The sequence below is a fragment of the Canis aureus genome, chromosome 26, assembly GCF_053574225.1.
Source record: "Canis aureus isolate CA01 chromosome 26, VMU_Caureus_v.1.0, whole genome shotgun sequence".
Taxonomy (NCBI): Eukaryota; Metazoa; Chordata; class Mammalia; order Carnivora; family Canidae; genus Canis; species Canis aureus.
Window position 1 is genome coordinate 29,124,321 of NC_135636.1, and position 23,911 is coordinate 29,148,231.

General features: G+C 43.4%; 1 protein-coding gene and 1 long non-coding RNA gene across 5 annotated transcripts in view; one reads left to right on the top strand and one right to left on the bottom strand.

Moving 5' to 3' along the window:
- Positions 1 to 1,070, bottom strand: part of LOC144298226 (uncharacterized) — a 35,810-nt gene extending 34,740 nt beyond the window's left edge. Inside the window, exon 1 of one of the 3 annotated variants that reach the window (XR_013365168.1) lies at positions 553 to 1,070. This is a non-coding gene — a long non-coding RNA (uncharacterized LOC144298226). The remainder of the gene's footprint in view (positions 1 to 552) is intronic. The other 2 variants (XR_013365169.1, XR_013365170.1) reach the window with 2 other exon arrangements.
- DYNLRB1 (dynein light chain roadblock-type 1) lies at positions 698 to 22,272 on the top strand. 2 transcript variants are annotated; one of them, XM_077872825.1, is made up of 4 exons: positions 698 to 845; positions 9,283 to 9,358; positions 15,780 to 15,947; positions 20,262 to 22,272. In XM_077872825.1, the coding sequence occupies exons 1-4, from the start codon at positions 843 to 845 to the stop codon at positions 20,303 to 20,305; spliced, it is 291 nt and encodes a 96-aa protein (XP_077728951.1). In that variant the 5' UTR covers positions 698 to 842; the 3' UTR covers positions 20,306 to 22,272. The 2 variants fall into 2 exon arrangements, with proteins under 2 accessions (XP_077728951.1, XP_077728950.1); XM_077872824.1 differs by lacking the exon at positions 698 to 845 and adding an exon at positions 8,492 to 8,515.
- Positions 22,273 to 23,911: the final 1,639 nt, after the last annotated feature.

The following is a 23,911-nucleotide window of genomic DNA, read 5'->3' on the forward strand; positions in this document are numbered from 1 at the left end:
AATTGCTTTCTTTTTCTTATGCCCTCTGTGATTAAAAGTCTTTGTATAGCTCAGCAGAGCTTCCCTCTCTTAGAAAGGATGCTGCCCGATTCATGACTTGTGTAATAAAGCCAATTAAATCTTCAAATTTATTCCATCGAATTTTGTTTTCTAACAAAGGCTAAAGAACAGAAAATAGGACAACGTAGGACTTTGCGAAGAAAGCTCCACTCTTTTAAAGGTGAGAAAATGAGGGAGCACAGAGATGTAAAGTGGTTTCTCCAGGGTAACCCAGGGGTGGAGCTGAACTCGGAGTCCCAAACCTGAGTACTCCCAGGCTAGCCCTAACCACTCCGAGAACCTGCCTGGAATATTCCCAAGGGGGATCGCTCTGGAGATCCCAGAGACGCACTCCAGTCCCCGTCCCCAACTTTACCGCGCCTTTGGCGCATTTTGACACGGCGCCTTACTTTGCCTTCATCAGGGCGCAAAGGGGGTCTCAGCAAAACCTCCCTCCTTGCCTTCATACTCGCTCACCGCCGTCCACCCAGAGCTCCCAGAGCCAGCTCAGACCTCGGCTGAGAGTCGAAATCCTCTTCTGACACCGCTAACCAGCATCTTTCCGCCAGGAGTTGGGAATTTTCCATACCTGAAGCGCTCTTCCGCTTTTCACTTTCGTACAGCGCCAGGCAAATTCCCTACGAGCCCTAGGGAAGCTAAGCCCCGCCTGCCTGCCCGGTCCCATTACTGGCTCCTGATAGGCTACCAGAGCTGTCCGTTTAGACAGGTGCTGTGCGCAGGCGCGGAAAGGTCCCAGGCCTGGACTGAGCGCCGGCGTCGCGGAGCTACGGGATCGGTTGGAAATGGTGAGTGTCTGCCTGGAGCTTTATGCTGCGGCCGGAAGGTGGCCGAGTACCACCTGCGCCTGGTCTTCCATCCTCCGGGGGCGTCTCAAGAGTGACAGGCCAGGAATCTGGGGGGCTGGGCGGGGCAGGGCCCAAGCTAACTGGAGGGTGGAACTCGGGCAGCGCGGGCCTGCAGACCCGGACTGAGGGACCGAGGGGACCGAGGCGGGGCCACCGTATCCCACTGACCCTAGACCGGAAGCCAGAGCTCGGGCCTCGGCGAGAGTCTGACCAAGATGGGGAAGCTGGCCCATAGGCCCCTGCATCCCAGCGTCCCGAGCCTTGTTGCGTGATAACAATAATGATAAGGTTTCTGGAAGCTTAATTTGTATCCGGCACTGCTTTTTGTATCTTGGCCCTCCTCATAGGAGCGCTGTGAGGTAGATACGACCATTATCCCCATTTGATATACTTGGAATCGAAAACCGAGTGGAACTAAATCCTTTGCCTCAGGAAATGGCGGAGGGTGATTTCCACCCTAGAAGCTTTACTGACGCCTTTCTGTCCCTGTGGTTCTTTCGAGCGTCTGGAACTTGGTGCATGAATCAGAAACCGGCGGGGTCCGCCCTTGACCATGCCAAAGCCCTGCTGGCAGGAACTGTTGGCTCTTTATGCCCTTCTCAGTTTGTTTCCTCGTGGTTTTCATCCTCCCGACTTGCAAAAAGCTTGAAGAGACTCCTGAAATGTGAAATCAAAGCTCTTACTTAAAAACGTAACGCCCACAAGAAAAATGGAAAAGGAAAAAGGAACAGTGCCATGACCTAGAGGCAAGCACTTCTAATTAGACAAATTCTAGCCTGTCTCCGTTTTTGCTTAAAATAGTTTAGCCCCTACTGAATGTACAGTTGTGGACTCTGCTTTTTTTCATTTATTACTACACTACAAAGAATGTGTTCACATCACTAAAAACATGTAATAATGCTTCAAACGTATGTGACTTCATCTTTCACATCACTTTTTAAACTGTAAAAAAAAAATCAATTTTTAGCAGATAATACCTGCACACAGCCAAAAAAAAAAAAAAAATAACTAATAATCTGAAAGGATCTAACTGAAAAATAAGTCTCCCACCCAGCCCTGATCCCCAGCCTCAGTCTCCAGAGTTGAAAGTTAGTTTCTTACACATCTACATGCAAATACAGGCATGTATATGCTCCCTCTTTTTCAGACATAAATGGTAGCTTACTGCAACCTGTACCCGGATACTGTGTGTTTATACTCATAAAAGCAAAGCATATTTAGATGTCCATTTTAACTTCTCCAAGCAGTATCAAAGTATATAATGTAGAAAGTGCATGTAGTCCCCAAATCACTCCCCTCTGGTAACCGACTGTTGGCACTTGGGTATGTTTCCCCCTAGATTTGATTAGTACATAAGCAGATTTACATCTAAGCTATTTATTACATGAAACTGGAACATATATGTTTTTACATACTAAGTGTATTTTAGGCTATATATAGAGAGATTGATCTCTTGAAGCTTACTCTGTTCACTTAAAAATACCAAACGTTTTACCATGGTAGTATATACAAATCTTCACTCTTTTTAAGGGCTATTTAATATTCCATTGTGGTAAATACAGTTAGGTGATTTGCAGTTTTTCACTCTAGGCAATGCTGCAGTAACTGTTGCCTTTTTTTTAAAGATTTATTTATTTGAGAGAAAGAGAATATAAGTGGGGGGAGGGACAGAGAATTCTCAAGCTGACTCCCAACAGCCCAGAGCTGGACCATGGGTTGGATCCCAGAACCGTGAGATCACGACCTTAGCCGAAATCAAGAGTTGGTTGCTTGACTGAGTGAGCCACCCAGGCACCCCTGCAGTAACTGTTGTCTTTCTGTGTATGTGTGTGCTCATGCTAACGTTTATGTAGGATATAGGACAGATTCCTAGAAGTCTTACTTCTGTCTGGCATGCATTATTTTTTAATTTGGTAGAAACTGCCAAATTGTCCTTCAGAATAGTGATATAAAAATCATCCATAATTTTATCTGCTTTTACTTCACCACATAACTATTTTCATCTTTGTGTGTTCTCCTTCCTCTTGGTTCATATGTGCCTATTTTTCAAGATGTACATTGTAGTTCCTTTTTGTTGGTCTTAATGTCCAAAGACATTTAACCTTGTTGCTATGTCATCTTTGTGATCAATTAGTTTAGGACTACATAATAATGAAATAGTTATACCATAATTTGAGAAACCATTCCCCCGGTGTACATTTGGGTTGCACCCAAATCTCTGGCTTTTAGTTCTTCATTAGTAGAGATAATGTTAGGGGCGCCTGGGTGGCTCAGCAGTTGAGCATCTGCCTTCGGTTCAGGGCATGATCCCCCAGTTCCAGGATTGAGTCCCACACCGGGCTCTCTGCGGGGAGCCTGCTTCTCCCTCTGCCTATGTCACTGTCTCTGTGTGGGTGTATATCATGAATAAATAAATTTTTTTAATGTAAAAAAAAAAGTAGAGATAATGCTGTGATGAGTGCTTCCGTATGTGTACAGTTTATTTTTCTTTTTTAAAAAATTTACTAGATTATCCCATTAGGAGAAATTCTCAGGAAAAGAACTTCTGAGGACAAGGGACCAACACATAGGATCTTGCAGTAACATTGTCCTATAGCTTTCCCAAAAGGTTGAATTGCCGTTGTATCAGTTTTGCCATAACTGCCAGATTTAAAAAGATACCTCATTATTACTATAATTTTTCATTTTTTAGGAATGAAATGAAATGTCTCCTGTTTTTTCAGGAAATGGTGAACATGTTTCTATTTGTCTGTAATTTCTCTTAAGTGTATTTTCTATTTTACCAACTTTTAGACTTTATTTTTCTTGATCATTTTGTGTGATGTTTTGGAATTACTCTTTTCTTACATTAGATGCAGATGTTTTTCTATCCTTTTGATTCATTTTTGTTTTATACAAATTAAAATGTTTATGCTTAGCAGTCAGGTGGGTCGCAGTTTCTTTGTGAATCATTTGCTTCTGATGGTTACTCCTTTTATGCTGAACCAGTCAATAATCCTGGAGTTTTACTGCTACTTGTTTTTATGTCTGTCAACAACACACATCTGGGAACTAAAGAACTCAGAAGGCTTGTTTCTTGCCTGATGCAGACACTCATGTTAGTAATACTTATGACCCAAAATGCAGAGGATACTAGCTGGGTTCTCTAGTAGCAGGACAGGAAGTTAGAGGTGTGAGCCAACCCTGGGGATTGCATATCCACTCAGATATTTCTGGTACCAGTTGGCTAGCTCTGCAGGAACAACCAACTTTGATCTAGAGCTGACATGACTTGGATGCCTGCCTAGGACTGTCCTTTCCTATCTGTAAATGTCCCTGTTGCTGCCTGTGACTTTTTGACAATATTAGTTTTTCTTCTTAGCTCTTTTAGGGCTGAACTTGAGGTTTGTTTTAAGCAGTTAGTCCTGAATCCAACAGGTAGCTGTTGCCTTGCTGTCTCTGGAGACCTCATCATCCCAATTCAGCCAGGCCTAGCCCCATCGTACTGGTAGAGGTCAGATTGGAAAAGACTATTCTCTTGTCTTACAGAAAAATATTTTTTAAACCATGTATTTGTTAGACAAAAGTCTTATATTTTCTAACATAGAAAAGTTTTTGAAAATCAATAGATATGTAGAAAAAGCAAAAGACTCAATAATGAGAGAGATAAACATGTTCACTGATAATTCTTAAAAATTACAGAAAAGTTGACTTTCTGTTATATGATTTTTGCCGATCAAATTAGCAAAGAATCAAAAAACATTGGCAATACTAGCCCTCTCTCTTCCTTGAACATGCCCAGCTTGTTCCCACTTCACTGCCTTTGCTTTCAGTGCCTTGCCTAGAGTGCTTTTCTTTCTCATCTTTCAGTTTTCTTAAAGATTGCATCCTCAGGTGTTCCAGACCACACTAGCCAAAGTATATTCCCCCTGCTCCCCCAACCCTGTCCCTGTATCCTACAGGAATTTTGGTTTCTTGTCTTTTGAATGTCTCTTCACCAGAATGTAAGTTCCCTGCAGGCAGGGACCTCATCATTTGTGGTCATTGGTATATTCAGCTTTTTTCTTGACCTGCTGTGTGTCTTTGGGCTTCCAAATCTTCTTTCTGGATCTCCGTTTCCTCATTGTAAAATGGAGATCCTACTAACTATGGAAGGTTCAGATGAGAGAGGTGTCTGAAAACATTCATCCCAACATCTGACCTTTAGCAGGTACGGAACAGGTTAATATATAGTTAATTGTATGTCCTCAGTTTTCTTGGTGTGTGTTTACTTTTTTTTTTTTTTTTTAAGATTTTATTTATTTATTTGAGAGTGAGAGAGAAAGCATGAGCACGGGGAGGGGCAGAGGGATAGGGAGAAACAGGCTCCTCCTGAGCAGGGAGTCCCATGCAGGACTCAATCCCAGAACTCTAGAATCATGACCTGAGCCAAAGGCTTAACCCACTGAGCCACCTAGGTGCCTGGTGTGTGTTTACTTTTTAAGCAGCCAGATCTTGGTGGTGGATTCTCATTAAACTTAGGATCACCTAGACCCTAGCTCTTGTTTACCCTGGGTACTATTAGGCCATGTCCCCCCTCCTATACTTGAAAAGGTTGGTTTTTGTGAAACATAGTTGTAGAAATGCTTCTTATTTGTTCCTTAAGTGTTTGTTGAGTCTATACTGTGCCAAGTAGTGGGACAATAAGAGGTCCCTATTCTTGGGGTGCTTTGGGTCTAGAGGAATAAAGAGTTACGTCCCATTGTGGTAAGTGCTCTGAAGGCAGAAATGCCAGGGGTACCCAGAAGAGGGGAGAAGGTCTCCCACAGAAGGCCCATGAGCTGAATCCAAAGAGTTGAGAGTTAGTTACATCAAGCAGTAAGTGAAGGCAAGAAGATTGTTTCCTTCAGAGGAAGCAGCGTGTCAGGGCCCAGGCTCAGGCAGGCTATGTTTGCACCCCTTGCAGTCTTTTCACACAGCAATCAGAGCTATTATTTTAAAACATCAGATCTTGTCACTCCTCACCTCAAAACCTGCTAGTGGGTCCCTATATGATCCCCATTAAAAACCAAAGTCATAGGGATTCCTGGGTGGTGCAGCGGTTTGGCCCCTGCCTTTGGCCCAGGGCGCGATCCTGGAGACCCGGGATCGAATCCCACGTCGGGCTCCCGGTGCATGGAGCCTGCTTCTCCCTCTGCCTGTGTCTCTGCCTCTCTCTCTCTCTCTCCGTGTGTGACTATCATAAATAATAAATAAAAAAATTAAAAAAAAAAACCCAAAGTCATTGCTGTGGTCTAGCAAACCCGCTAAATCTAATCTGACCCTGGCTACCTTTCTCATCTGGCTCACTGCACTTCAACCACACTGGCTCCTTTGAGCCCTGAAACATGCTACTTCAGGGAGCTTATACTTGTCTCTTCATTCTGTCTGGAACACTTTTCTTAGAAATCCACATTAGCTCCCTCATTTTCTTCAGATTTCTACTTACCTATCACCTTAGTGAGAACTTCTCTGACCAACTTATTTAAAATTGCCATCAGCCCCTGCATTTCAGATCCCCCTTCCCTACTATATCTGACATTTATATTTTACTTGTGTTGTTATTGTTTTTGATGTCTTCCCCTCCCCCTATGTCAGCTTCATGAAGGTAGAGGTTTTTGTTAGATTTTCTTTGCTGGGATCCCTGGGTGGCGCAGCGGTTTGGCGCCTGCCTTTGGCCCAGGGCGCGATCCTGGAGATCCAGGATCGAATCCCACATCGGGCTCCCGGTGCATGGAGCCTGCTTCTTCCTCTGCCTGTGTCTCTGCCTCTCTCTTTCTCTGTGACTATCGTAAATTAAAAAAAAAAAAAAAAGATTTTCTTTGCTATAGCATCCCCAGGCCTAAAACAATGTCTGGCACGTAGAAGGTACCCTGCAGTGGTGCTGAAATAATAGCAGTTGTGAAGTATTCATCTTTTTCATTTCAGCCCCACTTTCCAACCTCCAGGGAATACTTCAGACTCTATTCTGACTCCTTTGATTTTTAGCTTTCTTACTTTCCCTAGGTTGATTGCACATTGAGCTGTCAGTGTTGAGCATTTTCAGAACCCTGTGGTCCCCATATTAGAGATCTCTTTCTTACATACATAGAGAAGGGTTAAAAAAATGTTTTGGGATTGTTGTTTTGTTTTAAGATTATTTATTTTAGAGAGAGGGCACAAGTGGGAGGAGAGGGAGAGGATCTCAAGCAGACTCTGCACTGAGTGCAGAGCCTGATGCGGGACTCAATCCCATGACCTTGAGACCTGACCCAAAACCAAGAGTCGGACACTTAACCAACTGACACCATCAAAAATGTTTTTAGGGGCGCCTGGATGGCTCAGTCAGTTAGGCATCTGCCTTTGGCTTGGGTCATGGTCTCAGGGTCCTGGGATTGAGCCCCACAGTGAGCTCCCTGCTCATCGGGGAGCCTGCTTCTCCCTTTCCCCCTCCCCCTGCTAGCTCTCTCTCTCTTTCACTTGCTCTCTCTCAAATAAATAAATAAAATCTTTAAAAAGTTTTTAAATGGAAACAATATAATAGAAAAGAGATTGCTTTGGGGGAAAAAAAGAAAATAAAACCTTATCTATAATTCCCTGCTCTTGATCTGGCTTTTATTTTTTTTCAGAGTCCTGCCTTGCCTGTTTTCATGTGATTACCGTCATCAAGCATTTTATTTTTGCATTTAGCTGATTTCACTTAATGTTATGTCATAAACCTTTTGTGGTGATATAAATATTCTGATCACCATGCCCATCACCATTGTATGAATGGACATTCTATAATTTATTTTTTTTCCTAATTATTAGGCATTTTTAGCTCTTTCAGGTTTTTGTTACTGCAAATGTCACAGTGGCTAACATCTTGCTGTATTCTTTTAAGTTATTTCCTTGTGATGAGTTTCAGGAAAGTTACCGGGTCAGATTGAATACTGTGTAATATTGACCACCATTTCACTTTACCCCTCCTCTCCAGAATAGCACTAAATAGGAGCTCAGTGAAAGTCTTGAGTAAATTATGACCTCATACATGCATGACCCACTATATTGTGTTCATGTCCACAGAGCTAGCCCGGTCCTTTTACTCAGGCTCCAGATTTATGAGGCATCAGGCTATTTGCCATTTTGTAGAAGGAACTTGTTTGCTCTTCTCTGTGGCATTTGAGTATTCTTATATCATTGGGAAGTGGGTGGTAGTGACTGGATTGTCAGCTTTGTGCCTACTAGAAAAACAATAATTCATTGTGCTCTTTCCATCACTGTTTAGAAGCTCCTCCCCTCCAGGCCAACTCATTAGTGCTTGGGGGTAGGGAACCACTTTTTTTAGGCAAATGGTGTCTGTTTTCAACATAATCTGACTCAGCCTTTGAGTAGCTTCTCCTAGTTGGATTCTGGACTGGTTTGGAAGGGGCCTTCTAAGAGCTAGCACACTTTAAGGCCAGTTTCTATCCACAGAGTTAGGCCTAGTTCAGTTAAGCAGCTATTTATTGAATTCCTATTCTGCAGAGCATTGTAGAAACTCTAAGTAAACCAGTACCTAACGCATTCCTAAAGAAGTACAGTGAAGAGTTTGGGGACTCAGAAGTGGGCAGAGTTCTCCAGAGTTGCAAATCAGTAAGAGCTTTATGGAAGAGGTAATATCTTTGATGACCTAAAAGAATTTGTTGGATTTCCTTGTTAGGGTAAAAAAGATGTGGAGGTAGGGAGGTATGAGCAAGGAGATGGAGAATTGAAGGAAGGGTAAAAGAGATGGGGATGATAATAATATAGAAGACCTGGCATGATAGATTGAGGACCCAAATGCCATGTGCTAGTATCTGGAGAATCTGGATTAATGAGCCCCTTCCCCAGGCATATTTCCTGTGGCTATATGCCATATGTTACACTGACTTGGGTGCTACCTTACTGAGTCACTGAGTTTATTATCCTCATGGAGTCAGTTTTCTTCCTTTGGAGTATTTTCAGTTGTGCTGTTTGGGTCACAAATGACAACTTAGTCTCCTTCCTATTAGACATCACTGTTTGTTTTTTTTCATATCATCAGTGTCCGGTCCCCCAAGTGTACCAAATATGTGAGTTGAGTCGTGGATATATATATACTCATAAGAATGGTATTTATATTCTGCTCCCAAATAGCTAAGCAGGGAAAGGTAATCGTGCCTAGTGCACAAAGGGCCAGGAGTAGCCCCACCCCATGCTGGGGTTTGTGAGCAAATGGTTTAAGTGCTAGGGATGGCCCAGGGACCACTCCAAACAGGCCTGGGGAGCCTTAAGGAGGTGCCAGGTGCCTGGGTGTTGTTTGGTTTTGAAAGACAGATGTGTGATTAATCTGTCAGGAGTATGAGGGAGTTAGTCCAGTCCTCCTGGCCTCTCCTAACCTGGATCTTGTTCTCTCTGGCAGGCAGAGGTGGAGGAGACACTGAAGCGACTTCAGAGCCAGAAGGGAGTACAGGGCATCATCGTGGTGAACACAGAAGGTACACCCTCCCTTTGACCATGACCTATACACAGGCAGGCCCTGAGAAAACAGCCCAAACATAGCATGACACTTATTGTTTACTAAGCCTCTTCATGTACAGGATGTAATTTTTACCCTTTTTAAAACACTTCCAGTGTCCTAGCACTATTATTATTGGAATTACAAAGTTTAAAAAGGAAAAATTCATTCAGTCCCATTGCCTGACAGATCATACTTTTTTACTATGCTGTGCTTTTTTTTAGTGCTTGCCCAGGTACATCTTCTTTTGGTCATAATTACTATAATTGTTATTCTTTTTTTTTTTTTTTTATAATTGTTATTCTTTTGCATATGTTTACTCATGAGGTTGTTTTGGGCTTTTTTAAAGATTTTATTTGTTTATTCATGAGAGAGAGAGAGAGAGAGAGGCAGAGACATAGAAGGAGAAGCAGGCTCCCTATGGGGAGCCTGATGCAGGACTTGATCCCCGGATCCCAGGATCACACCCTGAGCTGAAGGCAGACACTCAACTACTGAGCCACCCAAACATCCCCATAAGCAAATTTTTTAATTGCTAGTACAATGTTTATCAGCCATCCACCATTTATATGGTTTCTACCTTTTTTTTTTTTTTTTTTAAGTAAACTCTACCCCTGGTGTGGGGCTCTTAACTCATGACTCTGAGATCAGGAGTTGCACGATCTACCCACTAAGCCAGCCAGGTGCTGGCTATTTCTACTTTTTTCGCTAGATAATACTCTGGTCAACTTCTTTATGCCTATAACTTTTCCCTCCTTTTAGGGGATGGTGGGGTTAGGGTAGAGGGAAAGAGAATCCCAAGCAGGCTCCACAATCAGTATGGAGCCCGACTCAGGGCTTGATCTCACAACCATGAGATCATAACCACAGCTAAAATCAAGAGTTGGACACTTAATCAACTGAGCCACCCAGGTGCCTCTGCTTACTCTTCTATAGCATTATTTCAACAGCTAGAAGAGTACAGATACTAATTTTCCCAATCTGCAATAGACATGGTGAAGAAAAGGACTAAGATTTATCACGTACCTGTTCTGTGCCAGACCACAGGCCATCCTTTACAAACATTGTTTCATTTATTCCCATTCCATGAAGCAGCCTTGTTGTCTCCATTTTGCAGTAGGAAAAAACAGAGCCTAGAATTTTAATTGATTGCCTGGCATTACAGCCAAGATTTCATCCCAAGTCTGTCTGAATGCACTTGTGCTCTCCCTCCCACACTATACTGTGAAGGAACAGAGTAGCTGCTTGGTCTGTGGCCCCGGCCATGGGCAGAGTCACCCAGCTGGGCTCCCTCATTTTCTAGTGCAGTGCATTTAGTCAGCTCTGATTTGCTCAAGACTCTCCGAGAGCTCTGTATGTGTTGTTGTTCTAGGCCTTGTCTCTAGAATGGCAGAATTCTCAATAATGCCTGCTTAAATAGAGCAAAATGAAAGTCACTGGGGGTGAAAAAGTAGAAGTGGCACCCTTAGTTAAAATGTGGTTTTCCGGGCAGCCCAGGTGGCTCAGCAATTTAGCGCTGCCTTCGGCCCAGGACCTGATCCTGGAGACCCGGGATCGAGTCCCACGTCGGGCTCCTCTCTCTCTCTATCTCTCGTGAATAAATAAATAAAAATCTTTTTAAAAAAATCTGGTTTTCCAAGTTGTCTACAGAAACATATGCTGGCCTGTCGAGAACTAGGCAGTGAATGCTCCCCAGCTTTGTCAAACTCTCATTACACTATGTGGTCAAAACAGGCAGGAGGTTGGGGGCCCTCAGGACACTGTGGAGGCAGGAACAGGTCCCAGCTCAGGTTGCTATGGCTCAGCTGACCTCAGCTGCCATGAGTGGAATGGTTGATACAGGTAGTCTCTGTTGGGTGCTTCTTACTCTAAGATCTGAAAGACTATTTGTCTATCACCCAGAAAGACTGTTTTCTAGGACTGGGCATTTTGACCCCAATTGGGGAGGGAATAGGCCTCCATTAGCATTTGCAAACCACAGCCTTCATTTTTGCCTTGAAACTGCCCCCAAACTTGAGCTTTTTCATTGGGAAAATATAGCACCAATTGCTTACCTTTTGGATACTAGTGAGCACTTCTTTTTCATATACTTAATGTGGCAGTATTACCCAGTGGCTAAGAATATAGAATGCAGAACCAAACTGCCTAGGTTTGAATCCTGGCTCTACTTAATTTGTCACCTGTGTGGTCTTAGGCTAGTCACTTAACCTCTCTGTTCCAGTTTCCTCATCTGCAAAATTTGGATAATTTTACTACTTTCCTTTAAGGGAAGCTTTTATTTATTTTTTTAGTTTTTGTTTTTCTAAGATTCTATTTATTTATTTGAGAGAGACAGAGATAGTGACAGAGAGCACAAGTTGGGAGGAGAGGGAGAAGTAGGCTCCCTGCTGAGCAGAGAGCCCTACATGGGGCTCAATCCCAGGACCCTGGGATCCTGACCTGACCCAAAGGCAGATGCTTAACTGACTGAGCCAGGTGCCCCTAAGGAAAGCTTTCAGAACAGTACCTAACATACAGTAAACTGCCATATATAAATGCTCAATTATTGCATGTATTTATTTATTTTTAATTTTTGTCCCATTTACAGAGTTTCCACTTCATTGTCTCATTTACATTTCACACCATGACCCTGCAAGGCCAGGGGTATTGCCCATTTTTCAGATGAGAAACCCAGAGCTGAGAGAAATGAGGTAACCTCCCAAGGTCAGTGACCCAGCTGTGGATGGGTCAGAACTCACTGTTTTATAGGGACTTTAAGCTCTCTGGAAGCTTCCGTGAAGGATGATTAATTAGGGATTCCTATTATCCTCTCCAGGGCTTTCCTACCTCCATGATTCAACTCAGTTGCCTTTTCCTGCAGGATGCATTTCCTGACCACTTCAGCTACTCACACGGGGCAACATAAAAGACTCCCAATGCGTAAGCTTTGTGAAGGCAGAGATTTATCTCTGGTGTTCACTACTATATCCCCAGCACCTAGAACAGTGCTGACACATAGTAGGTGCTTAATAAATACAGTAGTCCCCCTTTATCCATGGGGGAATACATTCCAAAACTCCAGTGAATTCCTAAAACAAGGACAGTACCCAACCCTATGTATACTATGGTTTTTCCTATATGTACTTATAAAGTTAAATTTATAAATAAGGCACAACAAGAGATTAACAATAACTAATAATAAAACAATTATGACAGTGTACTATAGTAAAAGTTAGGGCAGCCCTGGTGGCCCAGCAGTTTAGCGCTGCCTTCGGCCCAGGGTCTGATCCTGGAGACCTGGGATCGAGTCCCACGTTGGGCTTCCTGCATGGAGCCTGCTTCTCCCTCTGCCTGTGTCTCTGCCCCTCTCTCCCTCTCTCCCTCTCTCTCTCTCTGTCATGAATAAATAAATAAATCTTAAAAAATAATAATAATAGGGGATCCCTGGGTGGCTCAGCGGTTTAGTGCCTGCCTTCGGCTCAGGGCATGATCCTGGAGTCCTGGGATTGAGTCCCACGTCGGGCTCCCTGCATGGAGCCTGCTTCTCCCTCTGCCTGTGTCTCTCATGAATACATAAATAAAATCTTAAGATTAAAAATAATAAGAATAATAAAAGTTATGTGAATGTGTTCTCTCTCAAAATACCTTATTATATGGTGTTCACCCTCCTTCATGTAATGACGTGAGATGATAAAATTGCCTACATGATGAAGTGAAGTCAGGTGAATGGCACAGGCGTTGTGAGACAGTGTTAGGCTACTATTGACCTGACCCAGAAGGATCATCTGCTTCCAGACCTGAGCTGATGTGGTGACTGAAACCACGGAAAGTGAAACCACAGATAAGGCGAGGACTACTTTGTTAAATATTGTTAACAATATTTATTTTTAACAATTTTTATTGTTGATTGACAAAGCTGGGTTTGCTGGGAGGACCTCGCTATACAACCTTGGTCTTGATAAATCTGAGCCCCAAGTTAGAAATTCTGCTCCCTCGTGACCAGCTACTTTTGCAGGCCACACGGTCCCATTTGTGAAGGCAGAAGTTTGGAGTAGGTGATCATTTGGCTATCTTTATGGTGTCCCTGGCTCTGACATCCTGTGAATCTGGACTTGATCTCTTGTCTTTATTTGAAATTCTCCCCAGTTTTAGTCCCTGTCCCAGCTCTTCACCACCTCTGTGGGGGTTTTTTTGTTTATAAAGTAAGGTAACAACTGGTTAGTTTCATGTTTCCTTTATACACCTCTCACTTAGTAGAAATGTGATGAAACTCATGACAGTATTTGACCTGCTTAGGGAGGCCTTGAGAGCACTCATTTACCATCTGCAATAAATGCTTAGTGGAGTCTCTTTAAGGACAATGGTTAGTAGGGGATCCCTGGGTGGCTCAGCGGTTTAGTGCCTGCCCTTGGCCCAGGGCGCAATCCTGGAGTCCCGGGATCGAGTCCTGCGTCGGGCTCCCTGCATGGAGCCTGCTTGTGTGTCTGCCTCTCTCTCTCTCTCTCTCTCTCTCTGTGTCTAGAATACATACATACATACATACATACATACCAAACGTGAGCAAATCAGACCTGGTCCTGGCCCTGGGAGCTATAGTTCTAATGATCACTTCCATAATGGTGTGATATCAAACTCCAGAGGAAACTTCTCTGAAGGAAAATTGTGTGGAACAGTAGTATGGGGGCATTGACCACATCTAGGGGTGGGTAGATCCTCCAGAAAATGGACATATGAGGGATCAGTGGGAATCATGAGAAGATGGGGAAGGAAGGCAAGTTCCAGGCAGAGGGACCTGAGAGAAGGTGGCCTTGTGGTATATAAGAAAAGCCTAAGAGTTCTGATCATCCAGACTTCACAAGGCCTTGAGACTGGCCCCTCAAGTTATCTGGGGGATGGGATTTATTTTGTAATGACATTGATAACAAGCCAACATTACATTTGTACTCTCCTTACCAAACATTCTTAAATGATTTAGCCATATTTAATCCTCATAGCACAAGCATTATTTTACAGATGAAGAAATTGACTTAGAGAAATTAAATCACTTGTCTAAGACCACATACAGCCATGAAGGGGCAGAGCCAGGGTCTAAGTCCAGATCACCAGATTTCAGAGTTCCTACTTAGTCATTACCCCAGCTGCTCATACTGCCATCCTTAGGAATGTTCTGCTACGGAGTGAGGCTTCCTGGGATCCTGGTGGGCACATTGTCCTAGTGACCTAGTCATCACTACAATCTGTCCTTATGACTTGACTTGGCTCAAAACAGCCTCTCTGACTCAGCTTCTCTTGCCATTGTGTCTTCTTCTGCACACTCTCATGTTCCTATGCCCTAAGAAGACAAGGTTGGGCCAGTTTCTTGACACCTGTGAGTAGGCCTCAGGGTAAATTGCCTTTGGCCAGTCGTTAAGCTGGTCACTTGTGGGCCAGACCAGCAGGGGCATGGGCCCCTAAATCTAGCCACTTCTGTGTGAGGAGCCACTTGTGCCACATTTGTCACAAGTGCCTACCAGTTTCCTCAGTGGAACCTTCTGCTGATATGTCATGGTGATTCATGGACACCTGATGAATCAGTTGTGTCCTGAGGTGGCTCAAGCTTAGCCCTATTTTTCACCTCCATGATGATAGCCATTGATGGCTATAGTAAGGGAGGTCTATTTAATACATCATTGCAAGGAAACAGTCCTCAAAACAGAAAAGGCTTGGCACACAGTGGTGTTCACTGCGTAGTAATCAAGTAAAAAATCCAGCATAGGTACCAACAATAGAGGAATGATTAACTCTATGGATTGACCACTTCTGGGCTCTTTGAAAGCAATAGTGGTACTGTTTACAATTTTATATGCAGACAGAGAAACAGGCTTTAATTTGAGGGGCACAATCATGTATATAGACAGTATGTTTAGAGCTGGGCCCTAAGCCTCCCTTGGTGGAAACTGGAACAATACACTAGTAATGGTAATGTCTTGTCAGAGACTGACTTTTTTTTTTCTTCTTCCTACTTTTCAGTATTTACAAATTTACAAGAGTTGTTCTCTTTGTTCAGGTTCTAAGTATCCTAAATGATAGTCTCTCCTTTATTGCTAGCAGCCACTCATAGCAGCAGTATGCCACTATGGAAGGAGCCCAGCAGTAGAGCCAACAGGCCTGCATTTGAATCCTGGCCCCATGCTTATCTGCTGTGTGATGGCTCAAAGCTTCTGTGCCTCATTGGCGAGTGAAGATGGTGACACCACTCCAGAGTAATTCTAGGGACTGGTGCTACCATACTTAAAGTGCTCAGTACTGTGTGTATCAAGCCCTCAGTAAATAGTGGCATTGATTGTAACTGCTAGTCCTGTACTCTTGAATTAAGGGTGTGGAGTGGAGAGCTGGGCAGAAAGGAGTTCCAACTTCCTACTCAGTCTCTGCTCTCCCCTCAGGCATTCCCATCAAGAGCACCATGGACAATCCCACTACCACACAGTATGCTAACCTCATGCACAACTTCATCTTGAAGGCCCGGAGCACCGTGCGTGAAATTGACCCCCAGAATGACCTCACCTTCCTTCGAATTCGCTCCAAGAAAAATGAAATTATGGTTGCACCAGGTAAGAGGTGTTCCACATTCCCACCTGGGAGCTGACTGTCACAGCATATTCTGGGTAGCTTATTGGGAGGCTTGACACATTGATGTCCCCACAGGTGCCATTAAAAATCCTAAGGCATTGAAAGTACACAGTTGACTGCCTCACTGCCTGGCCAGTCTCTGGCTGGCATCGCCAACAAACACTTTTTCAGTGTGACTCTAGGCCAGACCCTGTACTAAAGTCCAGGCCACAGAGGGGAATCATGGTCTCATGGAACATAGAGGAAGATGTGAGTAGATCTTACCAGAAGAGGGGACATTTGAGCTGAATCTAAAAGGCACAAGAAAGAGTTTAAGCAAGTTGGAGGGGTGGGAAAGCTATGTTTGAAGGAAAAAGCATTCAGTGATTTGAAACCAAAGCACAAGACAAAAATACTGTGTGGTCATTTTATCTTTGAAAAAATGTTACACTGCCCACTTCTAAAGTATAGTCCTGTCTTTCTAGGCCCAGTATGGCTATCCTTTCCTTCAGCTTTGGAACAGATTGCTGCTTTTGTTTCTCATGCAGTGCTTGGCCTGCATGTGAGAGCTGTGTAGTACAAACTATACCTGTCTTTAGGATCATTTGAAGGATGATGAAATGCTCCTGGGTGGAGCCCATAAGGACTGGGGCCATAGGAGGGAACATCAGGGCCACTTGTCCTGGCCTGCATCACCTTACTCACATTTACAGACTGGAGTGGTGGACAGATTGTCAGGACTATTTTTATATTATTACTTCTCTCCCTCCCTCTCTCTTTTTTGGCTGTGCCACATAGTTAAATGTGCCCGTGATGATGGAGGTAGGCTGCAGTGCAGCTTGTCTAGGCCATCAGAATATGTGTAGGAAGGAATGAGAGGTGAGACATTTGGTCTAATTTTGAAGAGGCATCAAATACCAAGCTTAACTATGTGATAGTTTTTAAGGCAAGAGGTAGTATGATTGTGATTGGGGCCTGGGTAATAAGGAGGTTGGGGATGCTAAATGTCCCTGACTTGGCAACACAGATGATGAGGAAGCTGACTACAGAATTCTAGGGTAATTTGATGAGTCAACCACCCCAGTAGCAGAACAGTATTGGTTATTTTTTTAGGCCTCCTCCAGCCTATTCTGGCTGTTTGGAAGGATACAAAGGAGAGAACCATTGACCTAGTCACAGGGATACTTCCTAGAGGTGTGGGGACACAGCAGGTTGATCACAGAGAAAAACATAAGATAAGCTCAGAAGCATTTATTCCAAAAACATGCAGTACGCTATTTATCAGTTTAATCACTGTTTGATGCATTACTTACCAACCCATTATAATGCCTCTGGTTCTGTGAGGAAAATCAGATTGCAGCAGACAAAATCTGTTTTCATAGCTTTACCTCTTTTGAGTGTGACCTTAGGTCACAGAATACCTCTGAACCACTATTTCCACATCTGTAAATTGTCAGGTATGGTACTATACTGCTCTGATCTCCTGAGACACCCCATCTGATTGAGTGAGTTGGCTCTGAGTGGGGTAGAAAGATTTGGAAATATTTGAACTCACATCCCTCCTAAGACTTCATGCTGAATAGCTACACAAATCTCTACTTCCCTAAAAGTTAGGCCAGGAATGGTCTCTCTGTTGACCTTGCATATCAGAGCAGACTTTGTGCCCATAGGAGGGCACACATTGTGAAGCAAGGACAAATGATGTGGTTTTCAAATTAGATTCTCCAAGGATAGTTTCTCTTAACTTAAAGCTTCCAAGAATGTCTCCTCTGGAATGGCAGAGTCATCTGGAAGTTCCTAACCGTCCATTCTCAGCTCAACAGCAAAGGCATCTCCAGCCTGCCCTTGAGGACCCATAGGCATTCACAGTTAATGGGTATGGTTGGTACTTGAGTCTAGGATTGGCAACTCCCAAGTTAGAGGTTCTCCTTAGGGTTCATAGGCCCAGAAGGGCCTCAGCTCTGTTAGTGAAAGTGAGGATGGAGTAGCTGGACTCTTCCTGAGTGACACACAAGGCCTGGAGGGAAGGCATGCACACTCTGTCACTTTTACTCACTCACTCACTCTGTCTCACACCTGCACTCTCACAGCGCCACACACATACATTCTGTTAATACTGAGAGTTTTGTGACTTTTTGAGGTTGCCTTAAACACAGCAAGTGTTTCTTCTGAATACCCTTACTACTTCTCTGGCCACCCTGCTACCTTTCAGAGCTTCAAGAGACTTCAGCTTTTCTCTCTGGGAACTCACACATGCCATCCTGTTGCTGGCAACGCTCCATCTTGCCTTTTCATTTAGCCAACCAGCCTGCTCATCTGCATTTTTAAGTCTGTCTCCCCACTTAAATAGTTCCAAGAGAACAGATATTTGTAGGAACATAGTAAGCATTTAACAGATATTCAATGAGTAAATATATGAATGATTCCCTAAATCTCCCTCCATTGCTGACACCCCACTGTGGGAGTAAGAAGTGGGGTGAGCAGTGGGGATGGGAGTCAGGAATGTCTGTGGAACAAGGTATTTAGGATGAAAATCAATGATTTGACACCTTGATACACCCACTTTGATATGGGGGAAAAGAAATATATATTTATGTATATACGTAGGATTTTGATGCCAGAACTCTTGTGGGCAGGAGCTACTTATCAGAGCTTCTGAAGCATTAGGATGAGATTACCTTCGGACTTTCACAGAGCATAAGCCCCACAGGGACAGCCCCCAGCATAGAATAGGCCTAGTTGCTGCATGTTTGAGGTTGGTCCTTCGAGAACCGTAATTAGCACTCCACACCATGGGAACAACCTCGAAGGAAGGAACAACCTGACCAGGAAGGAAGTCCACCGTCTCTTTATTCCCATCTGATCTTTCTAGTTGATCAAACTGAGAAGCTGCTTCTTGGACCACAAATAGCAACAAGTAGTTTCAGACAGTTTGGCCCTCCATATGTGAACCAAATTTCACCCTCTCCTGGCCCAGAATAGCCCATGTGAAAAGACATTTTAAGACAGACTTGCTTTTCAGTTATTAACCTCACTAATATAAAGCCTGGGTAGTGCAGCATAGCAAGCTTTAACACTGTGCTTCCTACAAAGTACTTGGAATGATATTATTGAATTTAGAGCTTGGTATTTGGAAGAAAAGACACTAGTATTGCTATTTGTGTCTGTTTCTTTTGGTGGCTTGTCAGTTATCTCTATTTTTATTTGTAAGTGATTTTAACTTAGATTGCTTTAGCCATGGAACTGTTAGTCTTATGAAATCTGTTTCTTCCTATCTGCAACAGCCTGTTGTCATGGGAAGAAGCAAACTTAGGTTTGAATCCGCACACACAAAGCAGATAAGGCCAAGGTCCTGCCATTTCTCCCCTCTTCAGCAGAGGGCAGACCAGAGGCATTCAGAGCCTCTGGGTCAAACCCTGGTAGCTAGTGTTTTTGCCTTGATTTGGGCAAGTCATTTAACTCTGAGACTCAAAGTAGAAAACTAGTATCTGTCTCAAAAACAGATTTCCTGAGGTACCATGTGAGAAGTGGTTGTCCCAGGGCTAGGCATATGGAAGCTTTGATAAATGTTTGTGGTTTAAGTGGACAAAATTGAAATGCCTTGCTTCTCTAATTTCTAAAATAAAATGAAGAGCAACCTTAATCTCGTGGTTGTCCCAGAACCTGCAGCATCAGCATTACCTGGGAACTTGTTAAAAATGTAAATAATTTTAACTATACTAGAATTAAAATAAAAAACTTAATTAGGGGTGCCTGGGGACGCCTGGGTGGCTCAGTGGTTGAGTGTCTGCCTTTGGTTCAGGTTGGGATCCCGGGGTCCTGGGATCAAGTCCCACATTGGGCTTTCTGCATGGAGCCTGCTTCTCCTTCTGTCTGTGTCTGCCTCTCTCTCCATGTCTCTCATGAATAAATAAATTAAATCCTTAAAAAAAAAAAAAAAAGAATCAGACTCAGATATGCACACATGTTCTGGGGTTTTAAAAAAATTAAAATATAATTAATTAATTAACTAATTAATTCTCTGAACCTCAGTTTTCCTACCCAGAAAATAGGGATGATATGCCTACCTTCCTGTTGGCACCATGTGGTACCATGAAGATTAGAAAAGAGGATCCCCTGCAGGGCATTGCTGCGGGTGGGAGGGGCTCGGCTTTCCCAGCAGCCACACTGCAGAAGCCCCCATGGGAAGCTTGCAGGTTCATCTTCTGTTTTCCCAACAGTTGGAAGCATTGATGCTTTTTATTGTTTCCCTCTCCTTTTATGGTTCGGTGATTTAATGATTTAGTGATTCATTTTTTCATTTTTCTCTTTTGCAGATAAAGACTATTTCCTGATTGTGATTCAGAATCCAACTGAATAAGCCACTCTCTTGGCTTCCTGCGTCATTCCTTAATGTAATAGCCCCTAAGAGTGATAATATTAATTATGTCAACCAACTAGCAGGTGGAAATCACCTTAGAGCCTACTTAGACTGATCCAGTGCCCAAAGTCATCAAAGTCATCCCTCTGCTGGCCAGTCACCCTTGAATTCTTGGGAGGACCTTCTTTCCTCGCCTCCAGATTTTGGAGCAAGAGCTTTGAACAGCCCACACACCCTGCTTCCTTCCATCTGACCTTCAGTTCACTTTGTTACCCTTGGAAAAGTCTGTTTTTCTTTAACTAAAAATAACTAAAATGCTTACTCTGCTGTGTGTCTTTAAACACTAGGTTGAAAAGGCCTCTCTGCCTCCTTCTTTTCTTGTGTAATCACATGGTCTAAAGGCTGAGCCCCAGTGCTGCCTCCAGCCACCATGGCATATGGTATTTATGGTTCAGGGAGGCCTGCTGCCTATTGCACCTGTGGCCACACTTGCTGAGTTGAGTCCAGTTTATAATTGGTATCCTGGTTTCTGGGCCCTCATCCCTCGCCACCCCTCTTATCATTTTCCACTCCCATCAATGTTTTGAAAGATTTTTTTCTGCTACACTGCTGGGGATTCGAAAGGAGTGATAGTTGTTGAGTACCTAGAATACACTAGGTGTGTTATATACCTTGGCTTATAGCATCCTCACAGTACCCTGCAGGCAGGGTTAAAGCCATATTAAAGATGAGATTGAAGTCTAGAGAATGACTTGCCCGAGGCTTCACAACTGTGACACAGTTTCTGACTCCAAAAGCTCTGTTGTTTTTCTGCACTTTCTTCTCAGAATTCCCCACTGGGCCACTTTACCTGAGTGAGCTCATCCTGGGTGAACGTCTGCCTTCCTTCCCTCAGATTCTGGTGTGGGTGTGTGAGAGCTGGGTCCCAGAATGTGCCTGCTACTAGTGGCTGTAGGCCACTACATCATCCATCCAGTAGCACTTTGGGATTTTGTCCCCCAGAAACCACATGTATTTATGTTTTATTGGGTTTTTCTTTTTGTCTTTTGTTTCTTGTTATAGAGGAGAGATTTAAAACTGCACAGTATAAACCTTGAAATCCCCCTTAGTTGTCCTTCATTCACCAAAAGTAACCTTTGTCTACAGTGAATTCTTCCATCTGGCAAAAATACTTTTCTAAATTTTCCAGCAAAAGTTTCCTTAATGGTATCAGGGAAGTAAAAGATGTACCCTTGAGAGCCTGGGGGCGTAGGTTATCAGGGCAAAATTTTTTTAAAATCTCCCTTTTTAGTGAAAGATAATAGGGATTTTCTACTCCATAATATACCCATATTTGTCTTAATAGCAGTAATCCTTTCAAATAATTTTCCCCAAATCTCCAAAGAAAACGGATTCTCGGGATCCCTGGGTGGCGCAGCGGTTTGGCGCCTGCCTTTGGCCCGGGGCGCGATCCTGGAGACCCGGGATCGAATCCCGCGTTGGGCTCCCTGCATGGAGCCTGCTTCTCCCTCTGCCTGTGTCTCTGCCTCTCTGTCTCTCTCTGTGTGACTATCATGAATAAATAAACAAAATCTTTAAAAAAAGAAAGAAGAAAGAAAAGAAAGAAAGAAAGAAAGAAAGAAAGAAAGAAAGAAAGAAAGAAAGAAAAGAAAGAAGAAAGAAAGAAAAGAAAGAAAGAAAGAAAGAAAGAAAGAAAGAAAGAAAGAAAGAAAGAAAGAAAGAAAGAAAGAAAGAAAAAGAAAAAAGAAAAGAAAAGAAAAAAGAAAAGAAGAAAGAAAACGGATTCTCTGGGAAAATACTGCAGGTTTGTTCTGTCCCAGTAGACTCAGGAAGCACACCTGAGGCAAGGGTAATTATAGGACCAGAGCAAAATGACCCTGGATCAGTAATGATCTCAGATTCAGTTTTAAAAGTGAGATATGGAATGAAATAAATAAATGAATAAATGAATGAATGAATGAATGTGAGATATGGCCACTGGTATCCTCTTTGTTCTCAGAGGCTTCTTGAGGCTGGGATCTAAGTCTGAGCTTCCTATGTCCTTCTGGCTTGAATACTCCAAGAAGGATAGTCTGGTCAATTACCTGGTGGCAAAGTCAGGTTTTAAAAGAAGGGAGGGGCTCTGTCTGGGAAACAAAGTGGTCTGGTTACAGAGCAAGGGCTTGGAGACCTCACCCTCCTTTCTTTTTTTTAATCCTCCTCCTACACCCTTCTGTTTGCCTTAAAACTCCTAAACTGTTCCTTCAAGGTCCTAAGGAAGGTTTAGGCTCAGTCTGGCTTTGGGGAAGACAAGATGACTGCTGAACAATGGGATTTCTTCACATACGGGAAGCCCACTTTGGATGCATTCCAGTTTGCGATACAATGCGTGAAACTCCCTGGACTCATCTTCAGATGTAAGAACTTAGGTTTTTAAAAGTGTAATGAGGGATCCCTGGGTGGCTCAGCGGTTTGGTGCCTGCCTTTGGCCCAGGGCGCAATCCTGGAGTCCCGGGATGGAGTCCCGCGTCGGGCTCCCTGAATGGAGCCTGCTTCTCCCTCCTGTGTCTCTGCCTCTCTCTCTCTCTATGTCTATCATAATTAATTAATTAATTAAATCAATCAATCAATCTTTAAGAAAATAAATAAATGTGTAATGATAGTAGACACATGCAAATACACTAGGGTTTCTGTACTTAACAAGTTTGTGGGAATATAATAGCTACTAAGGTTAGAAGCTGACAACGGCCCTGGGCATAGAGAAGGGCATGGCTTCTGGGTTTCAGAAGTCCATTTGCCAGTATAATATGAGGCTGCCAGCATTGTGAAAATTGTTAAACATACAGAGAAGTTGAAATAATTCTATGCCCTCCATTTAATTCTATAACATTCTGTTACATCTCTTTATCATGTAACTATTCCTTCATCCATTCTGCTTTTGGATACATTTCAAGGTACAGCTGCAGACAGTACATACTCCTAAACACTTAAACATGCATGTTATTAACTAGTTTACCTTTTTAGGAGGGTGGGTGAAATTAATGTACAGTGAAATGCACAAATCTTAGATGCGCCACCTATGTGGCAAGTACTTACAAGCCAACTGAGCCCCCTTTTCAAGATCACATCACCCCAGAAAACTCTTCCTGCTGCTTCCCCAGCCAGTCTCTATCCCTAATCCCCAGAGGCAACCTCTGTTTCAGTTCCCTCCAGGGTACAGCTCCATCCATCATTTAGCCATCCACCTCAGCACCTGGCCACTGTGTCTGGGAATTCTCATGTTCCTCTGTGAGCTGGTATTGCCTTTTCTCCAAGAAATTGTTTTTAAAATACTGCAAGAATTAGAGGGGCACTGCACGGCTCAGTTGGTTAAGCATCCTACGCTTGATTTCAGTTCAGGTCATGCTCATTCGGGTCCTAGGACTGAGCCCTGCATCAGGTTTCATTCTACACTCAGCATGGAGTCTGCCTGAGAGTCTCCCCTTCCTCCTGCTCTTGCTCATGGGTGTGTGCTCTCCCTCTCTCTCCAAAAATAAAAATAAACCTTTAAAATACTGCAGGGGTGGCTCAGTCAGCTAAGTGTCTACCTTCAGCGTGGGTCTGGTCCCAGGGTCCTGGGATCAAGCC